The sequence below is a fragment of the Anabrus simplex genome, chromosome 6 (assembly GCF_040414725.1).
Source record: "Anabrus simplex isolate iqAnaSimp1 chromosome 6, ASM4041472v1, whole genome shotgun sequence".
NCBI lineage: Eukaryota > Metazoa > Arthropoda > Insecta > Orthoptera > Tettigoniidae > Anabrus > Anabrus simplex.
This window is the reverse complement of record NC_090270.1, coordinates 303,159,784-303,186,945: the sequence shown is the minus strand read 5'-3', so window position 1 is coordinate 303,186,945 and position 27,162 is coordinate 303,159,784. Positions and strand designations below refer to the sequence as shown.

The 27,162-nt window shown below is 38.3% G+C and overlaps 1 protein-coding gene across 10 annotated transcripts in view; it reads right to left on the bottom strand.

Moving 5' to 3' along the window:
• Window positions 1–27,162, bottom strand: part of Alh (Alhambra) — a 338,473-nt gene that overhangs the window by 270,619 nt on the left and 40,692 nt on the right. For 8 of the 10 annotated variants that reach the window (XM_067150502.2, XM_067150503.2, XM_067150504.2 and 5 more), the window contains one exon: window positions 10,108–10,272. The exons of the other annotated variants lie outside the window; for them this stretch is intronic. In XM_067150502.2, coding sequence (XP_067006603.2) covers window positions 10,108–10,272 — 165 coding nt within the window. The remainder of the gene's footprint in view (window positions 1–10,107; window positions 10,273–27,162) is intronic. 10 annotated transcript variants of the gene reach the window in all.

Genomic DNA, 27,162 nt, shown 5'->3' with positions numbered 1-27,162 from the left:
AGCTAATGTTGACTGTGAACGCTTCTTTTCTTACTACTCAGAAGTTTTGAGCAACTTGAGTTGCAAAATGAAAGAAGAAAATGCAAGCGTTATGACAATGTTCTCCTTTGACAGTTAGAAAACACAACATAATATATTTTTCTTTTCTGGTATTTGTAACGGTTCAAATCCCGTTACAAGCATTCATCTGTATTATTATTATTTTATCAGCATTATTATTATTATTATTATTATTATTATTATTATTATTAGTAGTAGTAGTAGTAGTAGTAGTATTATAATTATTATTATTATTATTATTATTTGATTCAATTCTATAATCTGATTTCGCTATTGTGTATATATATGTATGTTAGCATTAAAATAATGTAGAGTGAGAGTTGTTGCCTAATACTGGATATGGATATATTATTTGTGAAACTTGAAAACGTTACAACATATGGTGCAATACTGTTACAGTAACTGCCGAGTCATCGCTCTGTCATTGCACGTATTTAGATGTATGGGATAATTAAGGGAATTCCTACTTTGCCTCAAGCTATTTCAACACAATCTGTAATACTTTGGAGCTGGGTGGGAGTGATATCATGGCTGTTTTTAACTATGACGTGGGTGTTATACCATGTGACAACTAGTATCTATATATAGAGGAGGATCCTATAGCGGGGAATCAGCTGAATGGAGAGGCTTGCCATGGAGTGTTGTAGTCAAATGGAAGTGGGCTCTCAGTGAGTCGGTCAATGAGATGGACGGTGAACTGTCAACTGGATGGAACCTTGGTCGATGGATAATCATTTGGAGAATGAGGCCACAGTTGGTCAGTCAGTCAGTTGAAGATAGTACAGTGACATGAATATTTAGTCGTCAGTGACCAAATGGATTGAATTTTCGGAGTGTGTTTCGTGTATCTGTTCATAAAAAGCTGGTGCACTGCACTACATTAAAAAGTTGCTTTTGAGAGAGATTCTTAAAATGCTTGTTAAGAATGATGCATAGAAGTTCAATTAAGGCTGGCTCCTTGACACACTGCAAACCGGGTCCCCTTCACCCCATACACAGCCCTGTTCCCGGCCACTTTCTAACCACCTCCAAACTAGAGTACATGCATTCAAATAAACTGTCAGAACTTCACTAGTTTTGAAGGACGACTCTGTTTTTTTTTTTTTTCCTGGAGGCTTTCCTGAATAGTTGAAATGCAGGTAGGTAAGTATTTGTTGAAATCTATTTCGGCTCATAGTTTTTGGAAATATGGGGGTTTTTATTAGGGGATCGGTTGGCCAGTAATCTTTCAGACACGATTTCTTCACCTGTCCTATCAATATGCACAAAGCAAAATTTGTTCAAATATTCTTATTAGTGACATTAGTCCACTTTGGTGTTTTAGGGGATATGTTATGAGAATGTGAATTCTGCTCATAGTGTAAGTTTGTCTGCTCAGCTACATACTGACAGAAATACTCACCAAACCTACGTCCTGCTACTTGTCCTATGTTACCAGGTTCATCAGGCCATACCTTTATACCAGGAGCACCTTCACAATCTTCTAGCCTAGATTCACTGTTGTCCATAACCCAGCTGTTAGAAAACACTATGTTATTTACAAAATTTAGAATCTTTACACCCGTAACATCGGACTCGTTTTGCACCACGTCAGTTCCACACCTTGAAGATAAGGCTATATCGTCATCACTTGAAACATTTCCGTTAGAAGATATTTCATCATCAAACTCTAAATATTCAGCATCACTTGGACATTCGGAGCCTATATCAGAACATAATACACGAATAATTTCATCCCTGTCTAAACACATGCGATCCCTGGGAGCCACTATCTTGCAGACTGCATGGCTCTTTAAACTTTGTGAACATGTTGTCAGAAAATGCAAAGAAAAGCTATGATATGAAGAATAATCTAAAAGAAATGTGACTATTGGTTGTGTAGGATCATACACAACAGAGTTCTATCTTGACCTCCAAATAGTTCCGGTATATCTCAAAAGATAGCACTAAACTTCAGTCTGCTGCTAACAAGAGATAACTCGGGACTGTTCCGCAATGCTCGGTCAGGCAAACGCGAGTTTTCTCAGGACCGGTCCACATTGTGTTAAAAAATGCTGCTTTCTATTTAGAGTTCAACTGAGCCGAAGTTAAGCTGTCTTCTCAAGATATTCACATATCCAGTATACATGAATACGATGCATGTTAGAAAGGCTCTTCTGATTTAAGAATCTTGAAAGATTATGATTGTTGTGCATGGAGGTCTAAATATATAATAGTAACTAAAAGATGGTTGGATTTCGCAGTTCAATGCGGACCGTACAGTTGACCAGGATAAATGACAGCTAAGATAGAAAGAGTTATGTTAGGGGGAAGAATATAATTAAATGACATATGTTGTATGGGAATCACCTCGTGCTGCAATGTGTTGAGCGAAGCTGGATATGAAGCGTGAGTGAGGAATGGAGTGGATGAGGTTTTACCGAAGCCTTGAGGAAGAGGTGCAGGGAGGAATAGAGGAGTGAGGAAGGACGGGAAGCGGAAAGGAAGGGGATCAAGGCAGGGCTGAGGGATGTGGGAATACACACGATTGCGTAAGTAAAGTACTGTGAATAGAGCGAAAAATCAGACCTTGACTATTTGATTTTGTGTTTCTGATAATATAAATAGGCGTGTCATATAAAATATTCAGTTTTTCAGATATGTCATTTGGATTGTAATTTGGATTAAAATATTGGTCCAAATGTATAAAGCAGTTTTCTGCTACGTTAAGGAGGGGTCCTTTATTCATATATTTGAGGATTTCCATATCCTGTTTAATGTCAGTAAACTTGTGATTGTAATCGTGCATGTATTGTCCTACTGCTGAAAATTTATTATATTTTAGGGCACTGATATATTCTAAATATCTTACGTTAAAACTCCATCCAATCTGTCCAACATAAGAAAAATCACAGCTGTTGCATTTTATCCTATATACTCCTAATTTCGAAAAACTATTAGTCTTATTAATAAAAGCAGAGTTATGTAAGATTGTTGCATTATTATTGATAGTTTTAAAGGCTATTTTTACATTATGTTTTTAAAAAATGTTAGTGACTTAATAAATTTCTTTAGTGAACGTGAAGTGTTGTAACCAAGGTTGAGATTTACAAAACACAACTTTATTATTCGCTTCAAATGCAAAATACACTATTTACACAAATAAAACTGAAATTTAACTTGAAGCAAAATGAATTAGGAATCTTGAGAAAGAGTCTATCTTTTGTACACTATATACAAGTTTGCAGTATTTACATCCACTACTATCTCGAAAAGATAGTCCTTGATATGAAAGTCGATAGTCGAAAACTATCAGAAGTACTGACATAAACGTTTTGGAAAGTCCTTCCTTGCTGAGTTCATAAAAGCAAGTTCAATGTTGGAAGAATTCTTACTTAGCGAAACTAAGGGAGCTTGCATTAATTAGGGAAATATGTAATAGTATGACTGGATATGGGCAGCGGAATAAGAGGAGCGGTGACCAGAGGTGAGACCTCGTACTGCCAGAAATTCAGTCCACCTGGTCGAAGCACATTTTCAAGAGGAGTAGCCTCCGTGCTCGACGTAGGGTGTATTCTGGAGCTGGACACCGGGGCAAGTGGGCATCTGGACAGGCTGGGAGTTCCTCTTTATAGTACACACACGATGGTTCAGGCACGCGCACTGAGGGCTGCGCGTCGAGGCTAGAAGAATGACACTTGGCGCGCGTGTAGCTGGCTGGCGGAGCGAGAAGGGAGCGCCGGACATACAACATGAAGGTCGACAATAACTTAACATTGGGTTTTTCTTTTTTCAAAGTGGTTAAAGGGCGGTGTTTTTATTTATTGGAGATGCCAAAACTCTCATTTCTGAGTGGTCTGAGCGAATGAACTAATGATCCAGAAGCGAGGAGGAGAAAGAGAAAGGAATGCAGGAATGTGGCAACACCGTGCAATGCTCCTCCTTCAAGCAATATCACAATGCTTCTTTCAATATTATGGGTATAATCTACATGACGGTATTAGCAAGATTTGTTTCCTTGAAGCACATGAAATAAAAAGGACGCTTCATCATGGACCAAACATCACTATAGCTTTTTAAAATATCATTCATCCAATTTCTATCAGGGTTCAACTTAAATATTTTTAAGTTATATTTTTATCATCTAATGTTTTATCTGTGTCAATTTTCATAATGTACACCTTTTTGTCTTTTTTTTTGCTAGTGGCTTTACATCGCACCAACACAGGTAGGTCTTATGGCGACGATGGAATAGGAAAGGCTTAGGAGTTGGAAGGAAGCGGCCGTGGCCTTGGTTAAGGTACAGACCCAGCATTTGCCTGGTGTGATAATGGGAAACCACGGAAAACTGCTGCCGACAGTGGGATTCGAACCCCCTATCTCCCGGATGCAAGCTCACAGCCGCGCGCCTCTAACCGCATGGCCAACTCGCCCGGTATGAAAACATTTAGTAGTAGTAGTAGTAGTAGTAGTAGTAGTAGTAGTAGTAGTAGTAGTAGCCGAAGATGTTCCAAAAAAGGAATTAAACATCCATATACATAAAATAAGAATTTTGTCTGTACATTGTTCAGAATTAAAAAAGAATGGTATTTCTCCATCGATCATGTCCATAATAACAAGAAAATGCACTTTTTAATATTCTATCACCTCTGTATGTATGTATGTACTCGCATTACGAGAAAAATGGCTCAAGAGAATAATGAAAATCTGTATGTAAAGTTGGAGAATGAGCCACTGCAATCTAGGTTATAAAACATTTTATTCATGCTGAGTGAAATGGTATTTATGGGGAAGGCCTAAAATTCAATTCTCAAATATCTATGTTATTAGTGGTCCTGCTGTGACTGTGGTGCTCAAGTGCAGTCTAGCAAGCACATAGTTCTAGTGTCCCCTACGTGCATTTCCTGGTTCCGTGGAGGAATTCTATGAAGAAACACCAGAAGTAATAACGTTGATAAAAAATTTGGACATTAACAATGTTAACATATTTAACATATTTTGCCTATGTTTAATATGTTAGCTATTGTTAAGATCTTCGCTATTTGGCTGATTATGACACTCTAAATGTGTTGAAACCGGTCCCATTAAACAGGTTGTAACTACTTTTTACTACGGAGTATTGAAAGGTGGATCCTTCCCTATAATATTGTACATCTTATTTTCTCTATTCAATACGGAACAATAATGAAGTTTTTAACTTTAAATAACTTGGAGATGCATTCTGGAAATTTTAGTTTGTTTTCTGGGGAATATTCAAAATATAAAGTAACGATTAAGGGGACATATCCGAAGGAAATGGATTTTACTGCCACAAAGTTTGTGAGCATTGCTATTGTTGTAATTATTGAACTTTGATTGATTGAGCAGTGAATGTGCTGGGGATAGTAAAGTGGAAACTTTGGTCATCAACCGATGTAACTTAATTGTGTTTAGCCTTCAGCCTAGAAACTTGGATGGTCAGGGGGTCATCAACCTCAGTGACTTGGATTAGGGCCATATGCAATTGTAGCATCATTTCCTTGCGGTCATCATCCACAATGACTTTAAAGTAACTTAGAAGATTAGATGTCGGTCCATGACATAGACGCAGGTCACATCGATTCAATTAAGGGTCCATGCCGTAGAACCACTGTGTGGCACACACCGATTGGACGGCCTTAATTATACCCAGAGTCCAGAGTTCGTGTTACGAGGGCTGGACCATAACGAATCACTATGATGGTACATGTGGTCTCACATGGAAGCCGAATTTAAGGATTTCCAGACTTTCCTTTCTTAAATGATTAATAATTGAGACAATGGTTTCTAGTATGAATGCCCGTCAGGCAGTTACGTTAAAGTCTCACACCAGTGTTCTGACGTTTATGTAAAAATGATTGTGGTGTCCAGTGGACACAATTGACTTCTATGATACCGTTGACATAGCAGATTGCTTCAGAATTTTCCTGAATAAATAGGAATCTTTTAAACAAACCTTTCATTCCAATAGATAGATTAGAATTACTGAACCCTACCTTTACCTCAGCAAGTGACGAAGAACCCGATACGACCCAAGAGACAGATCTCATGAACTTTGCTGATAGGTAAGAAAGGTAGGCATCCCTCTATATGGACCTAAAGGGTTCAGTATTGAAACAAGATTTACATCAAAGAAAGGACAATAAGTTCCACTTTTTCAATACTATATATTGTGTGAAAGTTTTACATTACAGTTAAAACATCACAACTTTTGTACATTCGGTACCAGTTTCGACAGATTCCCTGTCATCATCAGCCGAGAATAATTAAACATATTTTATGTGGAACACCATTCGACTAAATGTTTGTTTACCTTTTTACTGTGTCAAACATGGCTACATAACTTCAATGAATTGACTGGTCAAAAAGTTAAAATATTACAGATTTAAGCCTACAATCAAATTTCACTATAGGCCCTAATTATATATTACAAGAACAAAATTTATTTTAACAAATTAACCTTTTAATTAGAAATATTAAGGTGTACACCTCATAGAATAGTGACCATTCCCATTTTACTTACCTTTAATTTGTGTGTTTATATATATACTATTTTAATCATATAATGTATATTTTTAATCCACCACTGTAATCACACCATAAGAATCATGATCTATACTTGTCTTTGTTTAATTATTCGCGGCTGATGATGACAGGGAATCTGTCGAAACCGGTACTGAATGTACAAAAGTTGTGATGTTTTAACTGTAATGTAAAACTTTCACACAATATATAGTATTGAAAAGGTGGAACTTATTGTCCTTTCTTTGAAGTTGCTATCACGTGGCGATGAAAATGATTTTGTCCCTGAAATCACTCGGCATTCTCTGGAAGAGAGATATTCGCCTTCGCAGACACAATCCCTTGCGTGTCATGAATCTACAGATCCAACCCGATCACTTTCAGATCCAAACAGATAACTCCTCCCTTAATCGCTAGTTCGCGCACTTTGAAATGTAGCATCTCGTGCGAGATACTAAAGCCATTATTTTGCAACTCTGTAATGTAATGAAACAACTCGTCTTCCAGTTCAGGAAACTTACCAATTTTCAGCCCTCTGAATGCCTTACGTGTTCGGTTGGTGGTTTCTAGTGCAGCTTTCTGTTTATGCCAGTAGCGAATATAAAACTCAGTCACACTGAATTCTCGACTGGCAGCTCTGTTACTATATTCTTCAGCATATTTTATCACTCTGAATTTAAACCCAGCCGTATAACTCCCACGGTTCTCCATAACTTAAAGATCGACCTACACAAGAAAACTTTAATGAGAAACAACAATGAAAAGTGAAGACAGAAGAACGGTACTTGTTGACAATACAACGGACGGACAAAACCTAATACTGTGATCACCTGACTGCCTGGACAGGGAAACACTCCCAGTTCACGTGATCAGCTCTGCCGGGCAGGTAGCGATAAGCATATTGACAAAGACGGAAGAGTGAGAGGGATAGCCGAGTGTGACTGACTGGCTAGAAATGCAGCTTTGGAGCGGGGGTTTGCAAGTTAGGTATTTTTGTTACAACAGCTAGCCTCAACCGTTCTTCAGGTAGGAAGAAATGCAGCTTATGCTTATACTGTCACGTACAAAGTACCGTAACAGAAATTCGTAGTCCCAATATTTAATGTAGGCATGTCCACAGAATACCCAGACTTTATTTTGTGTATGTACCGTGTCTCTTTATGGGCCGGTTGCATAAAGACAACTGACCGGAGATCAATTTAGAACCTAGTTCTGAAAATGAACTGAGATTACGACTTTGTTGCGTTGTACAAAACTGAACTTGGTTTACACATGTGTAGTTCAACTGTAATCAGATTTCGGAAAAATGGATGTTGCAACTCTGCAAAACAAATGAAATATGAAATAACTTTGCCCATTGGATAATACTTAAATGGTGGGATTGAGCTGGCCGTGACTGTCGACAAATTAACGACGTTTGCAGCATGTACTGGAATTTCTCCATCTATGCTTTTCTTTCAGTGAACACAGATGAAGGAAAAACGGATATCCAACTTCCCTCAGTCAACCCTTATTTTTTCTGATTCCGATGGTATTAGGTTTCAAAAGCCTAACGAGTCTTTCATTTTCACGGCCTTCATGGCCGTTCACTTTCTTTTATTCATTCTTTGAAGAATCGATTAGTGTTAAGAAGAGGCGATTGCCCAGTTGCACTAGCTCGTTCAGTCCTGTGTGGTTCAATATCACGTCAGGATAAAAAAGTCACATACAGACCGTTGCATATCCGTTTTTCCTTCACGGTTGCTGTTACCTACAGCAATATTAAAGGTGTTAAATCATACATTTGGTCATAGTGTTTTTATGAGCACAGCAGAGCAAATGTGTAGCTGTCAAGAAAAGGTGAAGCAACTCTGCATGTCAACAGCTAGCTCATGTTTCACACACAGCGCAAATCGAACAGGGCAGTACCCAGCTGGAAAATGAAGCACATTTGAATACATTACATTTTCTCAAGAAGTACTTGGATCAATTTTTGGTATATTCACAGTGCTGAACTTGTAATATTTGTAGATTTTAGGCTAGGTGTAGAAAACAGGGTAGTTCCATTTTAAAAACAAAGTTAATAACATTACCTCAGAGGATATTGACACCATTCTATCTTGAACGGTCCATATGTTATTTGAGATAGACAACTTAGCTGAATAACCCTCTACATCCCACCAATCAGACATCTATAAAACATGAACAAGATAATGTAATATCATAAGCAATTCATAGAGGTTATATTGTAGAATTATGTTTCACTGCATTATAAGAAGCGTAATATAGCTTATATACGGACAACAACTACAGCTAAAAATGTATTAGGTTAGTCTTTTGTGTAATTTCTTATGATATATTGTAAACACACAGGTAATATGTTCACAATCAGCTGTTCTTCTATGTCGAATAGAAAACAACTCCTTGAACTGAGATCAAAGAGTTTTATCTGAGAAATTTCTCCAGTCAAAGTACACCCTACTTCAGTGCGAATTGATCTCAGATTAACGTTTATACACCAAAAAATCTGAGTTTAGCGTGAACTGAGATCAATTTCGTCTCTGATCTAAGATCAAATGGTTTATGCAACTGGCCATATGACCTCAGAAATGAATGCGAGTTATGTGAGTGGATTTTCTTCCCTGCAATTTCAAATGTTAAAAATGGGGTGCGAGATATACGCGGTGGCGAGTTATATGCTAGCAAATATGGTATATTTTGACACGTGTAATGTAAAGACAATATGCTTTCTTTTCTTTTCCTGTATTTATATGACCCAAGCAGCACATTTTAGCAGAAAACTGGTTTAGCCTATTTTGATGGAGACATTTGTAATGAATCATCCCAAAATACAAATTCTGACTGTCTCCAATACATAAATATGGGTCGAAATGAAATGTACAAAAGACACGAAAGAAACAGTAAACAGAGGACGAACTAGTACTGTCCAACATAATACTCTTGCATATCCCTCTCAAGTTTTTTGGGTGTTAGTAAGAGCAAGCCGCTAGGTGGTGGTGCGCACAAAAGCTCAAACTTCTCCAAACTCTCACGTCATCTGTTCGAGCAGCTCGAGCCAGGCTCAAGCACATCACTAGAAATCAGTCCAACTGCTGGAGAATGGGAGCCAAAAATGGTAAACTTTTTGCATAGCTAAAAAACAAAAAGGGGAGAATAATGAAATTAAACCCACACTGCTGCGCTCGTAATATCCAGGATCAAAAATTCATCTTCATAAATTCAGCTGTGTCTGTTGAACTACCATGGAAGTTGCTAGCTGTCCACAAATTTTAAATTCTGTCCAAATCTGTGAAAAGGACTGCAAAGGCTGAGGATCGAATAATATTCTAAAATGTTCTAAATATTGTTGCTAAACAAAAATCAATTAAAATATATGGATGGAAACATCAGAATCACGCACTGAAGTTCTTTTCATGTACGGCATACAATTTTCAAAATTGGAAGGCACAAATAGGCAGTTGAAGTAAGACCTCTCAAGACCCGTACTTATGTTCTAAGCCAATATATTAAGATATGCATATTAAATACCTTGCTGAAGCGTTCAGGAGGTATTAGCTGCAAAATAATTGGTTCCATAGTAGTGACATTCCCAAAGCGCACTTCAGGAATGTAAAGTGCACAGACGACATGAGCCCAACCACTATTATCTGTTCTCTTGAGAGCACCATCTCGGCTGGGGCATAACTCGCATCTCTGGACAAATAGAACAATCACAATTAGATCGCCCATTATCACACTAGGAAACTTCACCACAAACAGTAAGGTACAGTAAAATGGAGATAGATACAGAATGTAAGAATCCATAGCCGAGATAGAAAGGACATACAGGGTAGCTCACCCAACTTTCTCACCACCAATGTGGCTTGAAGGTATCCCGCCAAAGGCTAAATGGCCAGTGCCCGAGTAGGTCGGCAGTTTTATTGTAAATGCTTGTAATGACAAAAAGTAAATGTGCCGACCCGATCGACACAGCAGTTGTGAGCCCCGTAATACTACGATTTTTGCCTCGTTTATAGTTTATTCCCAGTACACATACACAAAATATGAAATAAGGAGACATCAAGTTTCATTCAAAACGGCACTTAAGTAAGGGGTCGCAAATGTAACATGGCAGCTAACGTGTTAACATCCAATTTCTAGGACATTCAAAGAGCCAGTAAACAATTCAGTTGTTATCAAGCATAGTTACCACATCATTTTCTACACAGAACTTATGGAGTTCCTGTGTTCCCATCAGATACCCCCCAACCTTTGGTGGTTTAATATCGCAATAACACATCTAAGGTTTTTTGGCTACGCAAGGAGTCCCATGGCGATAATTAACGTACAGACCCCAGCACTTGCCTGGTATGAAAACAGGAAACCACGGAAGAAAATCTGCTGACAGTGGGGCTTGAACGCACCATCTCTTAAATGCAAGCATACAGGTATGTGACAATAACCACGCAAATTTCATAAAGATTATAAAATATATTCATGCCAGGTCGAGTGGCTCAGACAGTTGAGGCACTGACCTTCTGACCCCAACGGGGCAAGTTTGATCCTGGCTCAGTCCGGTGTTATTTGAAGGTGCTCAAATACCCAGTCTTACCATAAATACTGTCCCAACTTTTGAGCGTGCCTGTACTTCTGCCCGAACGAGGGAGCGGCTACAAAACCGGTATCGTGAGGCGTGAGTCATTGTTGGTTGAGCTGCAGAAGTGTACAGTTGTCAGTTTGAAGTTTTCAAGATGGAATGGGCGGAGTATGAGAATCGTGTGGCCGTGATAGTGTTACACAAGGTAGGGCAATCACCAGAGGAGATTTTCAAAACCCTCTAGAAGCTGAAAATTAGTAAGAAATTTGTTTACCGCACTATAAAATTTGTTGAGGTTGGAACTGTGAGAGATCGCCCGCGACAAGGAAGACTACACACAGTACGAACACCAGAACTCATCAAAGCAGTGGCGGCTTGCCTGCGACGAAATCCGGTAAGGAGACAGTCAGTGATGGCTCGTGAGTTACAGATATCAAAAATATGTCTCGCACGTTAACTATTGACCTGGGACTCCATGATTACAAACGACGCAAAGGACATCTCCTGACAAATGAACTGAAGCGCCAGAGGCTCCTAAAATCAAAGAGCTTACTAAAGCATTACGCGGCTAATGGTCATCGTCGAATCCTTTTTACGGATGAAAAGATTTTCAGTGTTGAGGAGACCTTCAACGCCCAAAACGACAGGGTATATGCCCATTCCTCTAGAGAAGCTAGTGAAAAGGCTCCAAGGATCCAGAGGGGTCATCATCCCTCATCAGTTATGGTGTGGTGGGGTGTGAGCTTCGAGGGCACAATGGAGCTCCATTTCTGTGAAAAAGGGGTCAAAACTTCAACTAATGTGTACCAGGAGACAGTGCTTGAGTGACTGGTCAAGAATCTCATGGATGAAACTAGAGCTTCCAGCAGGACTCAGCCCCAGCGCACAAGACACGGGCAACCCAGCAGTGGTTGGAGGCAAAAGTTCCTGATTTCATTTCCACTTCAAATTGGCCGTCTGCAAGTCCAGATTTAAACCCTTTGGACTACAAATTGTGGTCCAAGCTTCAGGAGATGGCTTGCAAGAAAAGACATTCCAATATTGAAAGCTTAAAGCAGTCTCTTCGGAAGGCAGTTGAAGAATTTCCAGTTGATGTGTTGCGTAATGCCATTGATGAGTGGCCACAAAGACTTAACGCCTGTGTGCATGCAAATGGTGGCAATTTTGAATAATTATTTGTGGTTATGGTTCATAATGCATCTATGTAACACTTGTAATTAGGATATTAAAATATCTCTTAACCATTTTGTGTCAATTTACTTAAACATTTGGGACAGTATTTATGGTAAGACTATGTAAGTCAGCCTCATGCCTAGATTTACTAGCATGTAAAAGATCTCCTGTAGGACTAAATTCCAGCACCTTGGCATCTCAGACAACCGTAAAAGTAGTTAATGGGACATAAACCAAATATCATTAGTTTTATTTAAATGTATTCATCACATGAATCAGTTACCTCCCTTCAGTTTAAGTTACTTTTTTTATGTACTTTTTGTATAACAATATTGGTATAAAATATTTCTTACACCGGCACATATAGATCTTATGGCGACGATGGGATAGGAAAGGGCTAGGAGTAAGAAAGAAGCGACTGCGACCTTATTAAGGTACAGCCCCAGTATTTGCCTGGTGTGAAAATGAGAAACCACAGGGCTGCCGAAAGTGAGGTTCAAACCCACTATCTCCTGAATGCAAGCTAACAGCTACATGACTCAAACAGTACAGCCACTTGCTGGGTACAAAATATTTCTGATGTGACAAAAGTTAGCCACACTGTACACATGACAAGCTATCAGTTACTTCAATCACTAAGACATTTGCAAAACTGTTTCTTTCTGTTTTTTTTTTATGCCCAGATATCTCGTCAGAAAACAAATCCTTGTGAAATAATAATTATTATTAATATTATTATTTTATGTCCCACAGGAGTTCTTTAAGTGCCGCTATATCTACTGCCATGAAGCTGGTGTATTTGAGCACCTTCAAATACCACCGGACTGAACTGGCATCACTTCCACCAACCTGGAACAACTTTGTTCTAAAAAAAAAAAAAAAAAAAAAAAAAAAGAGCTAGCACATTAGTCATGAAGATTAACCTCTTAGTCTAGCTAGCAATCCTGATATTCCTTATTTCAACATGTACCTCTATCCTGATTGAATGAGAATATGACAAAGTTTGATTTCATAACATAAGCCAAAGAATATCACGATCTTAAATATTTCTATACCTTGAATTTAATTTCTACTTCTTGAATGAGAGAGAATATCTTGTGATTGACATTCCGAGTGCAGTCGGTTAGCAGCGAGTCAATTGTGTTCTTCTGCTGCAAAGCCTCTTCACTTTTGTACGTCTCCAGTGGCCGAATGCCTTGATCTTCTTCTTCTTCTTCTTCTTGTTCACCATATCACAAAATTCAGAACTACCTGAGCTGTCTTACAAAATACAAAACTATCTGTTGTCTCTAACTGTTCTAACAGTCCTTGCTCTTTCCAGGCATCACCTATTAAATTTTCAGTGTGGTACACTATTTTTATGCCAGTTTTCACTGCAAACTTTATTTATTCCTGCATTGATAAAGCCCTGGACTTCAGAAAAATTAATGTCTTGTGACAGCTAACATATCTTTTTACTTGTGACAAACCAGTTCTACTCGACTGAAGTGGCAGTGATAAGGAGGTAGTCATATCATATACAATGCCCATGTCTCCGAGCAATTTCATCAATTACATAGATCGGAAATTGAGTTTCATGAATAATCAGGGAAGTTCCTTTAGCTCTGCTTTCCACAGTTTGTTTAGGTCTGTCATCCCACAGAAACATGAAGCCTGAACACCAGGATTCTGGAGCTAGCCTATCATTTCAGACTTCCGTGAAGCCACAAGTAGTGGTTTGTCATGAACAAGAGAATGGTAATGGGCACTGTCCATTACAATAATGGAAGATTCCTTTAAATTAGGAATTAATGATTCCTCAAACCATTTCTGGAAACAAGTACTCTCCAATTCTTCCCTATTTGACTCCATCTCAATAATAACAAACAGTTTGGTGCAAACCCTAGTGAACTGCCTGTGTGGCACAAAATAAGTCCACTGACCCTTCAACGCACTGATCCATCCATCCCTTTTTAAGGCAATGGCCTGTTGACAAATGTTTTGTCTAACCAGATAACTTTATTAAACTCTACTTGCTGGGTATCTCGTGAAAAATCTGCACCTGTGAGCGACAATGTCAGTTCGTTCGGTTAGAAATGCTTTTTTCCAGTATGTCTTCCAAAAATCAAGATTAATCAATATATGCTTCAGCAAGAAAGAAAAGCCTTGGAAAAGTTTGTATGCTTCAAGGGAAACCACGAGTTTCTTAAATGTTGTGCAGTCCTTACATTTACGTGGCAGAAAATTGAGTCGTCCTGAAATGAATCCATCCCTATCACCTCTCTTTTATTTTTCTTTACAAATACTGTCTACGGTGTTCTTGTGAACAATAACAGCTTCGGCCGTTCTATCAAGAACTTTACTAACAGGTATAAGCAGTCCACCATCAGCCTTCTCTTTTTCAAAATAGCTCCTAACAGCGCACACTAATTCAAGAGCCCAGCTTTTAAGAGTGATACCCTTACACTAACACTACTCTACTGCTGATAGAAGAGCAGAGCATACTGAAGAAACGTGGCATTCAAACCAAGCAAGACGAAGAAGCATTCAGTGAACTTTGCCGCGAAATACAGCGCAATTGCAGAACTGATAAGACACGGTATCTCACCAGTATTTGTGATGAAATAGACCAACATCACAGGCTGAATCAAACACGTAATCTTTTTAAAAAAAGTCAACAGTATTACACGCGAGTTCAAACCACACACATGGGTGACTGAAGATGAAGATGGCAACCTTATTACTGATAAGCACAAAGCAATACAGAGGTGGAAACAATACTGTGAAATGCTGTATTGCAAAGGAAATAATTCTGCCGAACAGGAAATTTCTATGAGGTATGACAAAGAACCTGATATTTTATTCACTGAAATTGTGAATGCTGTCAATCATTTGAAGAACAACAAAGCCCCAGGTATGGATGGTATTTCGGGAGAAATGCTGAAAGTAATGGGGGAGAAGGGCATGCGTGTTCTACATTCGGTATGCAATATCGTGTGGCAAAATCGTGAATGGCCCAAGGACTGGACAACATCAATACTAATCCCTCTTCACAAAAAGGGGTCTATAAGGGATTGTTCCAATTATCGTACTATCGCATTATTATCCCATGCAAGCAAAGTTCTGCTCTACATAATAAATCAATGCTTAAAACCATTTCTGCAACCTCAGATATCCGCAAAACAAGCAGGCTTTGTTGCAGGTAAAGGAACATGAGAATCTATCCTGAACATGAGACAGATAATTGAAAAATGTCGCAAGTTTTGTGTCCCTGCCTTTATTTGCTTCCTGGACTACAAAAAGGCCTTTGATTGTGTAATGTGGGAGAAGTTGTGGCAGGTGCTAAAGGAATTTGGGGTTCCACTGCATTTAATATTGTTACTGAAAAGTCTGTATAAAAACCACGCAGCAACCATAAAGGTGGATGGTGATCTCACAGGCATTTTCAATGTGACAAATGGAGTAAGGCAAGGTTGTATATTATCACCTCAACTCCACAACATCTATGCAGAGTGTGTCATCAAAAGAGCTCTCAATGGCTGGAATGGTGGAATCTCGATTGGTGGCAGAAAAAGTAATAACCTGCGCTTTGCAGATGACACTTCCCTCATCGCTGGTAGTGAAGAGGAACTTCATGACCTGCTTACAAGGGTGAAGAACACTAGTCTTCAGTATGGTCTAGAGATAAATATCACAAAGACCAAACTAATGGTAGTTGATCGGCAAGGTCAAATCCAACTCACGGGATGCCTAAAGGACCTGGATATAGTTAAGGAATTTGTATACTTGGGGTCTGTCATCAATGACACGGGAAGCTGTGATAAAGAGGTAAAAAGACGTATTGTCTTAGGTCGTGCTGCAATGGTTAAACTTACTAAGATCTGGCAGAACCGGGCAATATCAAAAGCCACGAAGATGCGCTTGGTAGAATCATTAGTGTTCTCTGTCTTTTTGTACGGCTGTGAGACCTGGACCGTGAATGCTAAAGACAAAAAACACATTGATGCCTTTGAGATGTGGTGTTGGCGGAGAATGCTACGTGTACCCTGGACAGAAAGAAGAACTAATGTTTCCATTCTGGACGAACTCTGCATCAAGAAACGCCTATCTTCCCGTGTGAGTGAGCGTTACCTCCAGTTCCTTGGCCACATTCTAAGACGAGACGGAGAGAACTTGGAAAACGTAATTCTACAAGGCAAAACTGAAGGCAGTAGACCACGAGGAAGAACACCAAGCAGATGGATAGATCAGGCAAAGAAGATCACTGGGCTACCACTTCAGATCATCTTAACGAAATGTGAAAACCGCTCGGGATGGAGACATCTTGTCAAGGTTGCAACACGGAAATAATGGAGTTATGAGGTCACGACGCTCAACAATGAGCACAACAACTAATGATGATGATGATGATGATGATGATGACCCTTACATAGTGTACACTTTTTACTTTTGTTCAGTTTTAAACAAGACATTTCAGTGAAACAAAGATACATTCAAATAAAGAAAAATAAAAGGGAAAGTTTAAAGAACACACATATTTCACAAAACAGAGAAATCTCACTTGAAACAAATAACACTACAAATTACTCTACTGTAACTGATCATCTTAACACAAGGAAGCAACTGTTACGCATATCAATTTGGACAATGTCGGGCTGCTTGCATCAGTCACCACATCCCCAGATCAGCTGCTATTGGTCACAAGGGAGGTGAGCCTATACACGTGTCATCACCAATGACATCGATCTACAAAGTGTCAATCACAAGGTATTTCCTCTCGCACTACTGTCATTCTGTGAGAATACACAATATTGGAAATACACTTTTAAGTAGAGTAAATACAGTACTGTAACCGTATCAGTCATACGAATAATTAATTGAAAATTGGTTTAGGCAGGGAAACTTTTGTCAAGCTCCTTTGTCCATGTCAAAGTCAAGTTGCATCAGATTGCACAACACCTCCGACTTGGTGGTGCAAACACAAGTCTGTCATAGCTGGAGAGATTCCCAAAGAGAAAGTGATAGCTATGAAATAACAAGGAAGGAAAATACAGTGATAACTCCGCCCACTAAAAATGGCCGAAACACGGTAATGCCAATGTGCAAGCTTGATTTGTGTTGTAAGATTTCGAGATAAGCGAATTAATTAGTAAAGGAAACCTCGGCATGTCATATGTTTTTATAGTAGACCTCTGCCAAAATTATAATATTGTTTGTTAAATTTCAACGTGTGGAAAATTACGCCACCGGAAGATTATATAAGCACCAGTAGTGTATCCACGCTAGTTGAGAACGCAGACTCTGGACGGGGATACCCGAAAAGGCATCGTATTTGATGGTAAATATCAGATAAACCACCGATCGATTTGTTTTCCGCCCTCAACCAAATTACTTAGAATTCAGAGCTACACGTTCACCCGCATCGCCAGTGTTATAGAACTCATAGAACGGCTGAGATGCAAAATGTGGTGGGGACCATTCGCCGTCTGTTGTTCGTGTAGGGGTAAAATTATAAAAGAACCCACGGTGATGCGGAAGGGATGACTTGACATGAAGTACTGGAGTACTGGACATGAAGTTACAGATAAAGTTAAGATTACTGAAAGTATTTTTTTTTTTTTTTTTTTTTTTTTATATAACATGTATTTGTACTTGGAACTAGTTTCGACGCTGTGTTTGCGTCATCATCAGCCAAAATGGGAAACAGGCAAGCATGTAGGCATTTATGTTACACAAGGCGTTACATTAAACAATACACATCTTACAAGGAGATAAAAACAGGGACGAATATAGGAAACAAATGAATCGTTGAGAAAACAAAAGTTATACAAATTAAAAATAACCTTAACCACACATCTTGCAGTGCGAAAGTGTTCTTCTTGAATGATTCCTGAATGTAAAACACACGCGCACACATTTCTGAGGAGCCAGCAGGCAGGACAAAGTAAAGTGAAACCTTAAGAGTTCTTCTGAGAAGAGTTCATCATTTTTCTATGTTCCGACTAACTAATGAAGTCTCCCTTGAGTTCCTGATAAACATATACAACAGGAAATTCTCCTTCACTCTCCATGCCTGGAAGGCATCCTGGAAGGCCTTTTCCGGAATGTCTTTTAGAGCCGATGTAACATGCGCCTGGATTCTTTCAACGGTCCACCTTTTCAATACAAAACGCACGCGCACACACTTCTAAAGAGCCAGCAGGCAGGAAAAAGTAAGGTGAAACCTTGAGAGTTCTTCTGAGAAGAGTTCATCATTCTTTCTATGATCTGACTAACTAATGAAGTCTCCCTTGAGTTCCTGATAAACATACACAACAGGAAAATTAAACAATACACATCTTACAAGGAGATAAAAAACAGGGAAAGTTATACATATTAAAAATAACCTTAACCACATATCTTGTAGTGCGAAAATATTCGTCTTGAATGATTCTTGAATACAAAACACACGCGCATACATTTCTGAAGAGCCAGGAGGCAGGAAAAAGTAAAGTGAAACCTTAAGAGTTCTTCTGAGAAGAGTTCATCATTTTTTCTATGTTCCGACTAACTAATGAAGTCTCCCTTGAGTTCCTGATAAACATACACAACAGGAAATTCTTCTTCACTCTCAACAATAGCTATAAAGATCAACGGTAAATTTCATTTTAAATATTGTGTAGAGACGTGAAAGCATGATCTTGAATATAATATAACTCCTTCATTTAACCCAATTTTTTACACAAGGTGTTGTGTTAAATGAAGGAGTTATATTATATTCAAGATCATGCTTTCACGTCTCTACACAATATTTAAAATGAAATTTACCGTTGATCTTTATAGCTATTGTTGAGAGTGAAGAAGAATTTCCTGTTGTGTATGTTTATCAGGAACTCAAGGGAGACTTCATTAGTTAGTCGGAACATAGAAAAAATGATGAACTCTTCTCAGAAGAACTCTTAAGGTTTCACTTTACTTTTTCCTGCCTCCTGGCTCTTCAGAAATGTATGCGCGTGTGTTTTGTATTCAAGAATCATTCAAGACGAATATTTTCGCACTACAAGATATGTGGTTAAGGTTATTTTTAATATGTATAACTTTCCCTGTTTTTTATCTCCTTGTAAGATGTGTATTGTTTAATTTTCCTGTTGTGTATGTTTATCAGGAACTCAAGGGAGACTTCATTAGTTAGTCAGATCATAGAAAGAATGATGAACTCTTCTCAGAAGAACTCTCAAGGTTTCACCTTACTTTTTCCTGCCTGCTGGCTCTTTAGAAGTGTGTGCGCGTGCGTTTTGTATTGAAAAGGTGGACCGTTGAAAGAATCCAGGCGCATGTTACATCGGCTCTAAAAGACATTCCGGAAAAGGCCTTCCAGGATGCCTTCCAGGCATGGAGAGTGAAGGAGAATTTCCTGTTGTATATGTTTATCAGGAACTCAAGGGAGACTTCATTAGTTAGTCGGAACATAGAAAAATGATGAACTCTTCTCAGAAGAACTCTTAAGGTTTCACTTTACTTTGTCCTGCCTGCTGGCTCCTCAGAAATGTGTGCGCGTGTGTTTTACATTCAGGAATCATTCAAGAAGAACACTTTCGCACTGCAAGATGTGTGGTTAAGGTTATTTTTAATTTGTATAACTTTTGTTTTCTCAACGATTCATTTGTTTCCTATATTCGTCCCTGTTTTTATCTCCTTGTAAGATGTGTATTGTTTAATGTAACGCCTTGTGTAACATAAATGCCTACATGCTTGCCTGTTTCCCATTTTGGCTGATGATGACGCAAACACAGCGTCGAAACTAGTTCCAAGTACAAATACATGTTATATAAAAAAAAAAAAAAAAAAAAAAATAACTTTTTGTATTGAAAAGGTGGACCGTTTTAAGTTTTTCCTATCATCCTTCTCAGTTCAATACGGACAAAAAAATGAAATTCTTAGGTTTAAATACTGAAAGTATGTGAAAATTTTACTAACAGGGCGATTGTATTGCTGTAAAAAAAAAAAAAAAAAAAAAAAAGACCGCGGGAACTGAATTACGAGTTTCATAAGTTGTGTTGGTGAATGACATCATTTAATTGAACGCCATTAACATAAAACTTGTTCCAGTGAAGGAGACCCCAGGATTACACTAGCCAACATGATTTTGAGGTAAAATAGAAAATTTGTAATTCTCATGGAAATCACTGCCCTGATTTTGAAAATGATGCTTTTTTTTTTTTCCTATCACATCTAGTTTTGACGCAATTCGGTGTTTTTGTATCTGCATGAATTCATAAGATGTAATGTTGAAAGATGTTCTTGCGCAACTTTTTTTAGAACACAATTATGTGATTTGATTTGTTATTGTTTGCATTTTATTATAGGTTTATTGCTGTCTAAATGTTCATTTTGTAGTTGGGGGTTTCCTGGTAAATTCATAACAAACTCCCCCAGATACGCAAAAGACTGCAAGGTATGTAGGATTGAAGATAAGACAGTTGAGCATTTGTCTTTCATCTTAGACCACTTGTATAAACAGACGTGTTAAAAGCCCCAGCCCTTATGCAATGTTTATGATGGACTGATAAAGCAGTTTCCTTTCAAAGATAACAGTGTTGCTTGAGACGGGCTCCAAGAAGTACTGGTACGTGTTTAGTGTGTCATTTGAAGTTCACATTCATTTAATTGTAGGCCTATCGTGTGCACGAGAATTAATGTAATTTAATTTCAAATTGATCACTAGTAAGTGAAGTTCTAGTGTTTTAACACCACCATGGCTCGTGTTTCTGGGGTGCACAGAAGACAGTGTAAACAAAGTCCTCAAAAGTATTGTTACATTTGTGGAGTTTATGGGTTTGATTCCAAGGTGCGTCAAATAGACTCGTTTGTATAGGAACTTTATTTTTCTTACTTCAAATTGAAAGCTGGGGATCAAGACAAATCTTTCGCACCTCATATTGCATGCAATGTGTCGAGGAACTACGTTACTGGTATGAGGGCAAACAAAACTCAATGCCGTTTGCTACACCCATGCAATGGCGAGAGCAAAAGAATCATCATGACGACTGCTAATTTGTATGACCCATGTTGTCAGTTACAATAAGAAAAGTAAAAACAAAATTAAATATCCGAATCTCAAGTCAGCTCTTCGACCAGTTCCTCATGGACCTGACTTACCTGTACCTACTCCACCTACTCACTTGAGTGAGGAAAGTAGCAGTTCATTGCAATCTGACGATGAAGAATTAGATTTTGAGCCACATCAATATGACACAGCTTCAGACAAATTCACGCAATCCGAATTGAATGATCTGATAAGGGACTTAAAGCTAACCAAAGAAAACAGTGAATTACTTGGTTGAAGATTGTGCAAAAAGAACATGTTAGCACATGGTGTTACATTTTCCTGGTACCAAAATTGTGACAAAGAATTCCGAAAATATTGTATGGATATTTCAAACCTTCTACGTCAATTGGGAGAGAAAGAGTATGATCCTAGTAACTAGCGTGTTTTTATTGACTCTTCCAAAAGAAGTTTAAAGGCTGTTTTGCTTCATAATACAAATGTTCTGGCATCCGTACCACTTGCACACTCCACAAAAATGTCTGAAACAAACGAGAACTTAAAGTTGGTGCTTGAAAATATTATATATCACGAGCATGGGTGGCAAAGTTGCGGCAATTTGAAGATCATTGGATTTTTGCTGGGACAACAAACAGGCTATACAAAATTTACCTGTTTCCTATGCGAATGGGATAGCAGGGCACGGGATAAACATTGGAATACAGTGAATTGGCCAGAAAGGAAACAACTGCAACCAGGACCCAAAAATGTCTTGAATGTAAGTCTTATTGAGCGTGAAAAAATTCTACTTCCGCCCTTGCACATCAAATTAGGATTGATGAAACAGTATGTCAAGGCATTAGATAAAAGTAGCCTAAGCTTCCAATATTTATCCACTAAATTTCCCTCATTATCAGATCCAAAAATCAAAGAAGGCGTATTTGATGGACCACAGATTCGTAAACTGATGAAGGATAAAAATTTCACAGACACAATGACCAAAATTGAGAAAGAGGCATGGAACGCATTCAAAGATGTAGTGACTAAATTCCTTGGCAACATTAAGGACCGCCAATACAAAGAAATTGTAAGGAAAATGTTGGTGAAGTTTAAGGAACTCTGTTGTAATATGAGCCTTAAGCTTCATTGCTTGGCTTCGCATCTGGATTATTTCCCTCCAAATATAGGAGCTGTCAGTGAAGAACAAGGTGAAAGGTTTCACCAGGATCTCAAAGATGCAGAACGACGCTATCAGGGACCCGGAAATTCCACGGAAAACGGAAAAAGACGGAGGTGTGAATCTAACTTGCACATAAGTAACAAAACTATGTATGTTTGACCATGTAATATTTATTCAAGGTACGGTTATATTAATTTAAAAGCAACTGTACAGCCGAAACTAAATAGGCGCTTTATGCTTCAGTTTCACGAATTTCAATATACATTAAAAATATAATACAAACCATCTACTTGCTTACAAAGCAGCATTTATGTGTATTTAATGGATGCAAAATAAATTCATAAACCCCACCTAATTTCCTTTTTACCGCACAAAAAGGGTGGTGTTTTTTTTTTTTTTTTTTTTTGCATGCTAGTGTTATGAAGGTGCTCAAGAAGACCAGAAGAGGATTTCAACCAGTGATCCACACCAGCACCATGAGGGGTTAAACAACGTCAAGGGCCTTCCCAAGGCCTGAGCCATGGATTTCTCGACATGACAATGAGTACATTAAATTTGAAATACTAATGTGGAGTTATTTTATGTAATTACTATATGTAGATCACGTAAGATAGGTTAATAAATGTAAAATGCATGTATTTTTGAATTAGGGAGAGACTTGTGAGTGGTCTTCATATGGTATAAAATTATGTTTATCTAAATTCTGGAATATGGGATAAAATTTTGAGCCTATAAAATGTTAATCTAAAGTAAAGCATGTGCATGGGTTTATAGATGAAATAACTGAAAGGTTGAGAGTGCTTTAGATTGCGAGGGTGTAATACAGATTTATTTTATTGAAGATTTCAAATGATAAAATTAATATCTTTCTTTATATGAATATTTAGCTGATGTTGGTAATGCATGACGGTAGTGTCTTCAAAATGCCAGTATTGGTATGATAATCGTGGGGGTAGCAATGCATTCCGATTTTAAAGTACATTTCCATGAGTAGAATATACAGATGGCTGTATCAATTTGTGTAATATGTAACAAGCCTGGACTCAAACGGATGTCCTCCCATTTTTAGATAGGGTTTTCCTTCTATGTCAAGAAGTATATACTTTTCTTTAAAATTAGAATGAAGTTATGGATATGTTCAGATCCATTTGAGATTTTTTGTTTGCGTTCAAATTTATAGGAAAACCATAGGCTGATTTTTCTGTGTGATTGACTACTTGTGAACCCGGGTATTCCATGTGTATGGATGTGACACCGAAAAGATAAATAGTGGCTTGATGTGAGTTAGAGAGTTGTATATGGGCAGAGAATGAATAAGCGAATGAAGCTTTTGAATATGATGAGAGGATATTGGTCGAAATTATATATATTTACCACAATGTTTTCTCTGGGAGACTGTCTCGTTTAAAATGAAGGGTCTCCAGTCAGCATTTACAAGCATGGCTTTCTGACGTTATGATTTATGATTATGTGAGAGGGGGAACCTGGCCGCTCTCGTAAGAAAGAATCCTGCCAAGAGTATTGTTCAAGCCTGTGCACAAATACGAGGAAGCTTAAGGGTTCGCAAATATACGATCGCATTTAGAAGATTTCGTTTCAACTCTTTCATGATTATCTCTGTAAAGAAACTGAGTAACTGGGACACCAGAATAGTATTTGTTTGTTGATCTTTTGAATAATTTAGATAAAGATTTTCAGAGACCCATTTGTCAGTGGCATCCTGGAGACCACCGGTTCGAAGCCTATGCTACGAAGCTATTTCTCTAAAAGCTCCATTTTGTCCATACCAATTTTTGGGTCTGTTATTTTAATGGATAGGAGAAAAGATGGGAGTTTGGAGGACATAGTGATGACATTTATTGACATTAAGAAGGCTTATGATAGTGTGCCCAGATGGTATGGGACACATTAAGGAAAAAACAAGTTAACAGAGTGGAAGTGCAAATGATAAAAGCTATGTACAAAAATTGTGTTAGTAGTGTGAAGACTAGTATAGGAAAAACAAAATGGTTTAAAGTGGAAACTGGTCCCGACAGGGAAGTGTACCATCCCCCATACTATTCATCATAGTCATGGATGAAATTCATAACATTAAACAGAGACTGGGAAAGACAGGCTACAAAAGCAATGTTGTTTGCAGATGATATAGTGATATGGGGTGATGATGAAACAGAAGTGCAAAAACAAGTAGATGTATGGAATCAAGAGATAGAAAAATTTGGGATGAAAGTAAGCACAGAGAAAAGTTAAACAATAGTGATGACAAGGGGACGGAAGGAAGGAAGGAAGGAAGGAAGGAAGGAAGGAAGGAAGGAAGGAACAGGAAAAATTAAAACTGAATGGTAAAATTCTGGAAGTGGTTAAAAGTTTCAAGTAATTGGGAAGTATGTATCATAGAAGATGGAAAGATTACCGAGGAAATTGGAAAAAGAATACAACAGGCAAACAGCTCCTACCAGAGTGTAAGGGGTATTTTGTGGAACCAATATGTCCCAAAGAAATGTAAGAAAGTATTATATTCAACCTATTATGAACCCATACTAACCTATGCAGATGGATTGTGGACTACAAGAAAACGAGAGGAGAGTAGAGTACAGGCAGCGGAGATGAAATTCCTCAGAGGTATCGCGGGCAAGACCAGAAAGGATAGAATAAGAAGTGAAGAGCTAAGGAAAAGGACAGGAATCTTGAAACGTCAAGACAGGATAGAAACAACAAAGCTAAAGTGGTATGGGCATATGATGAGAATGGGAGAAGAGTGTGTGCCAAAAAAAGTTTTTTCAGGGAAGTTAACAGGAAAGAAACCACGAGGAAGATCCCGAAAGAGGTGGACAGCTTCAGTGTGGGAGTGCATAGAGAAGAGGGGAGGAAAACCAGAAGATGTACTTAAAAAAGGAGAAGAGTGGTGGACAGACAGGCAGCAATGGAGGTCCTTGATTCACAACCTGACCCGGGAAGCTGGAAACTGGAAATGAAGACGATGATGATGATTTTAATGGACAGATTTGAATCAATTAGTAAATTTACAGATTTCAACAAGGCAGTTGATACATATCAGAGACCTTCCAAACTTGTCAAAATGTGTTCGATTATGTCCTACCTGAAAAATAAGTTCCAGAATTTGTACTTTCCAGAACAGAACATTACTGTTTTGAGTCACTAATCTTATGGTGGGGTAGATTATATTTTAGGCAATATATACAGGGTCTTTTTTTTTTAGCTCTGTGCAAGTGTCTGGGGAGCTACATGGAAAGGCGATAGCACGGCAGGGTGACTCATTTGACGAGATACATTGCTTCATGTCTGGCTGATGTGATCTTATGCAGTAGCAATTAAGCAATAAGCCCCAGTCTTCACCCCAAGAGATTAGTTTAACATCTGTGGTATTGATAGTGTGTTAACTTTGAAATAGCATAGTTTCTGTATGGATACAACAGTTATTGTGTGTTTTAATGACCGATGCATACGGTAGAACAGTGGGAATTCACTGTGTTGTACTATGTGAAACATTCTTCTGCTTGAGAGTGCCGCTTTCGATTCATTTGCAAATTTCCTGCCATCCTCCCTCACCATAGAAATAGGGTATGTAATTTAGTGAAGAAGTTCCGCATCACCTGGTCCATTCTTAACAAGACAATACACAGGAGATGAACTGTTTTAACACAGGAAAAGCTTGATGAAAAAGTTGCGCTCCTCGAAAGAACTCCAACAAAATCCCTGTCGCGTCTTGCCATACAAATTAATGTATCATCATCTTCTGCCCACAAAGCAACAAAACTGTTAAAAGCCAAATTGTACAAACCCACTGCTGCTCAAACTTTAAGAGAACCTGACAGTTTTGCTAAGGTTTGGTATTGTAACTGGTTGCTTCGGTCCGTTCAGAATGAGTATGTTGACCCAGAATATTTATTTCTTAGTGATGAGGCATGGTTGCATTTAAGTGGCTACATAAATAGATAAAAAAAGCCACTACTGAAGTGCAGAAAATTCCAACCAGCTCCATGTCCGTCCACTTCACAATGTAAAGATAGGAGTTTGGTGCCCAGTAAGTGCTTGTAGAATTATAGGGCCTATATTTTCCCATGAAACAATAAATGGTGACCGATATATAGACCTCATTCTTAGGCCATTATTTCAAGAGCTGACGGAAGAAGAGTAATGGTTACTTCATGCAAGATAATGTGACGGCACACAATGCTGATCGGTCTATGGAGATAATACGAGAAGATTTTATAATCTTGTGGTTAATTATCCCGTCAGATCTTCCGATTTAAATCCCTGTGATTATTACCTATGGGGGATGCTGAAGGGAAAAGTTTATGTAAACAACCCTCACACAAGAGAAGAACTACAAGAAAACATTGCACAAGTTATTTTAAACATTACACGGGCTGAGATTCACAGAGTGTCTTGCAAACCTGTTTACAGAGTGTCATAGGCGTGTTTTGACAGCTGACGGAAAACATTTTGAACATCAAATGTAATGCCAGGTAGGTTTTAAACTAATAGTTTCACTACAAATAACTTTCTATAAATGTGAATTGCCATGATGTAATGGGGAGGAAAGGCATGCGTTTATAACAGCTAGCAACTGAGTGTCATTGCACCAGCAGTACCAAACTCTGAGCAGTGCTGCGACCAAAGCAAAAA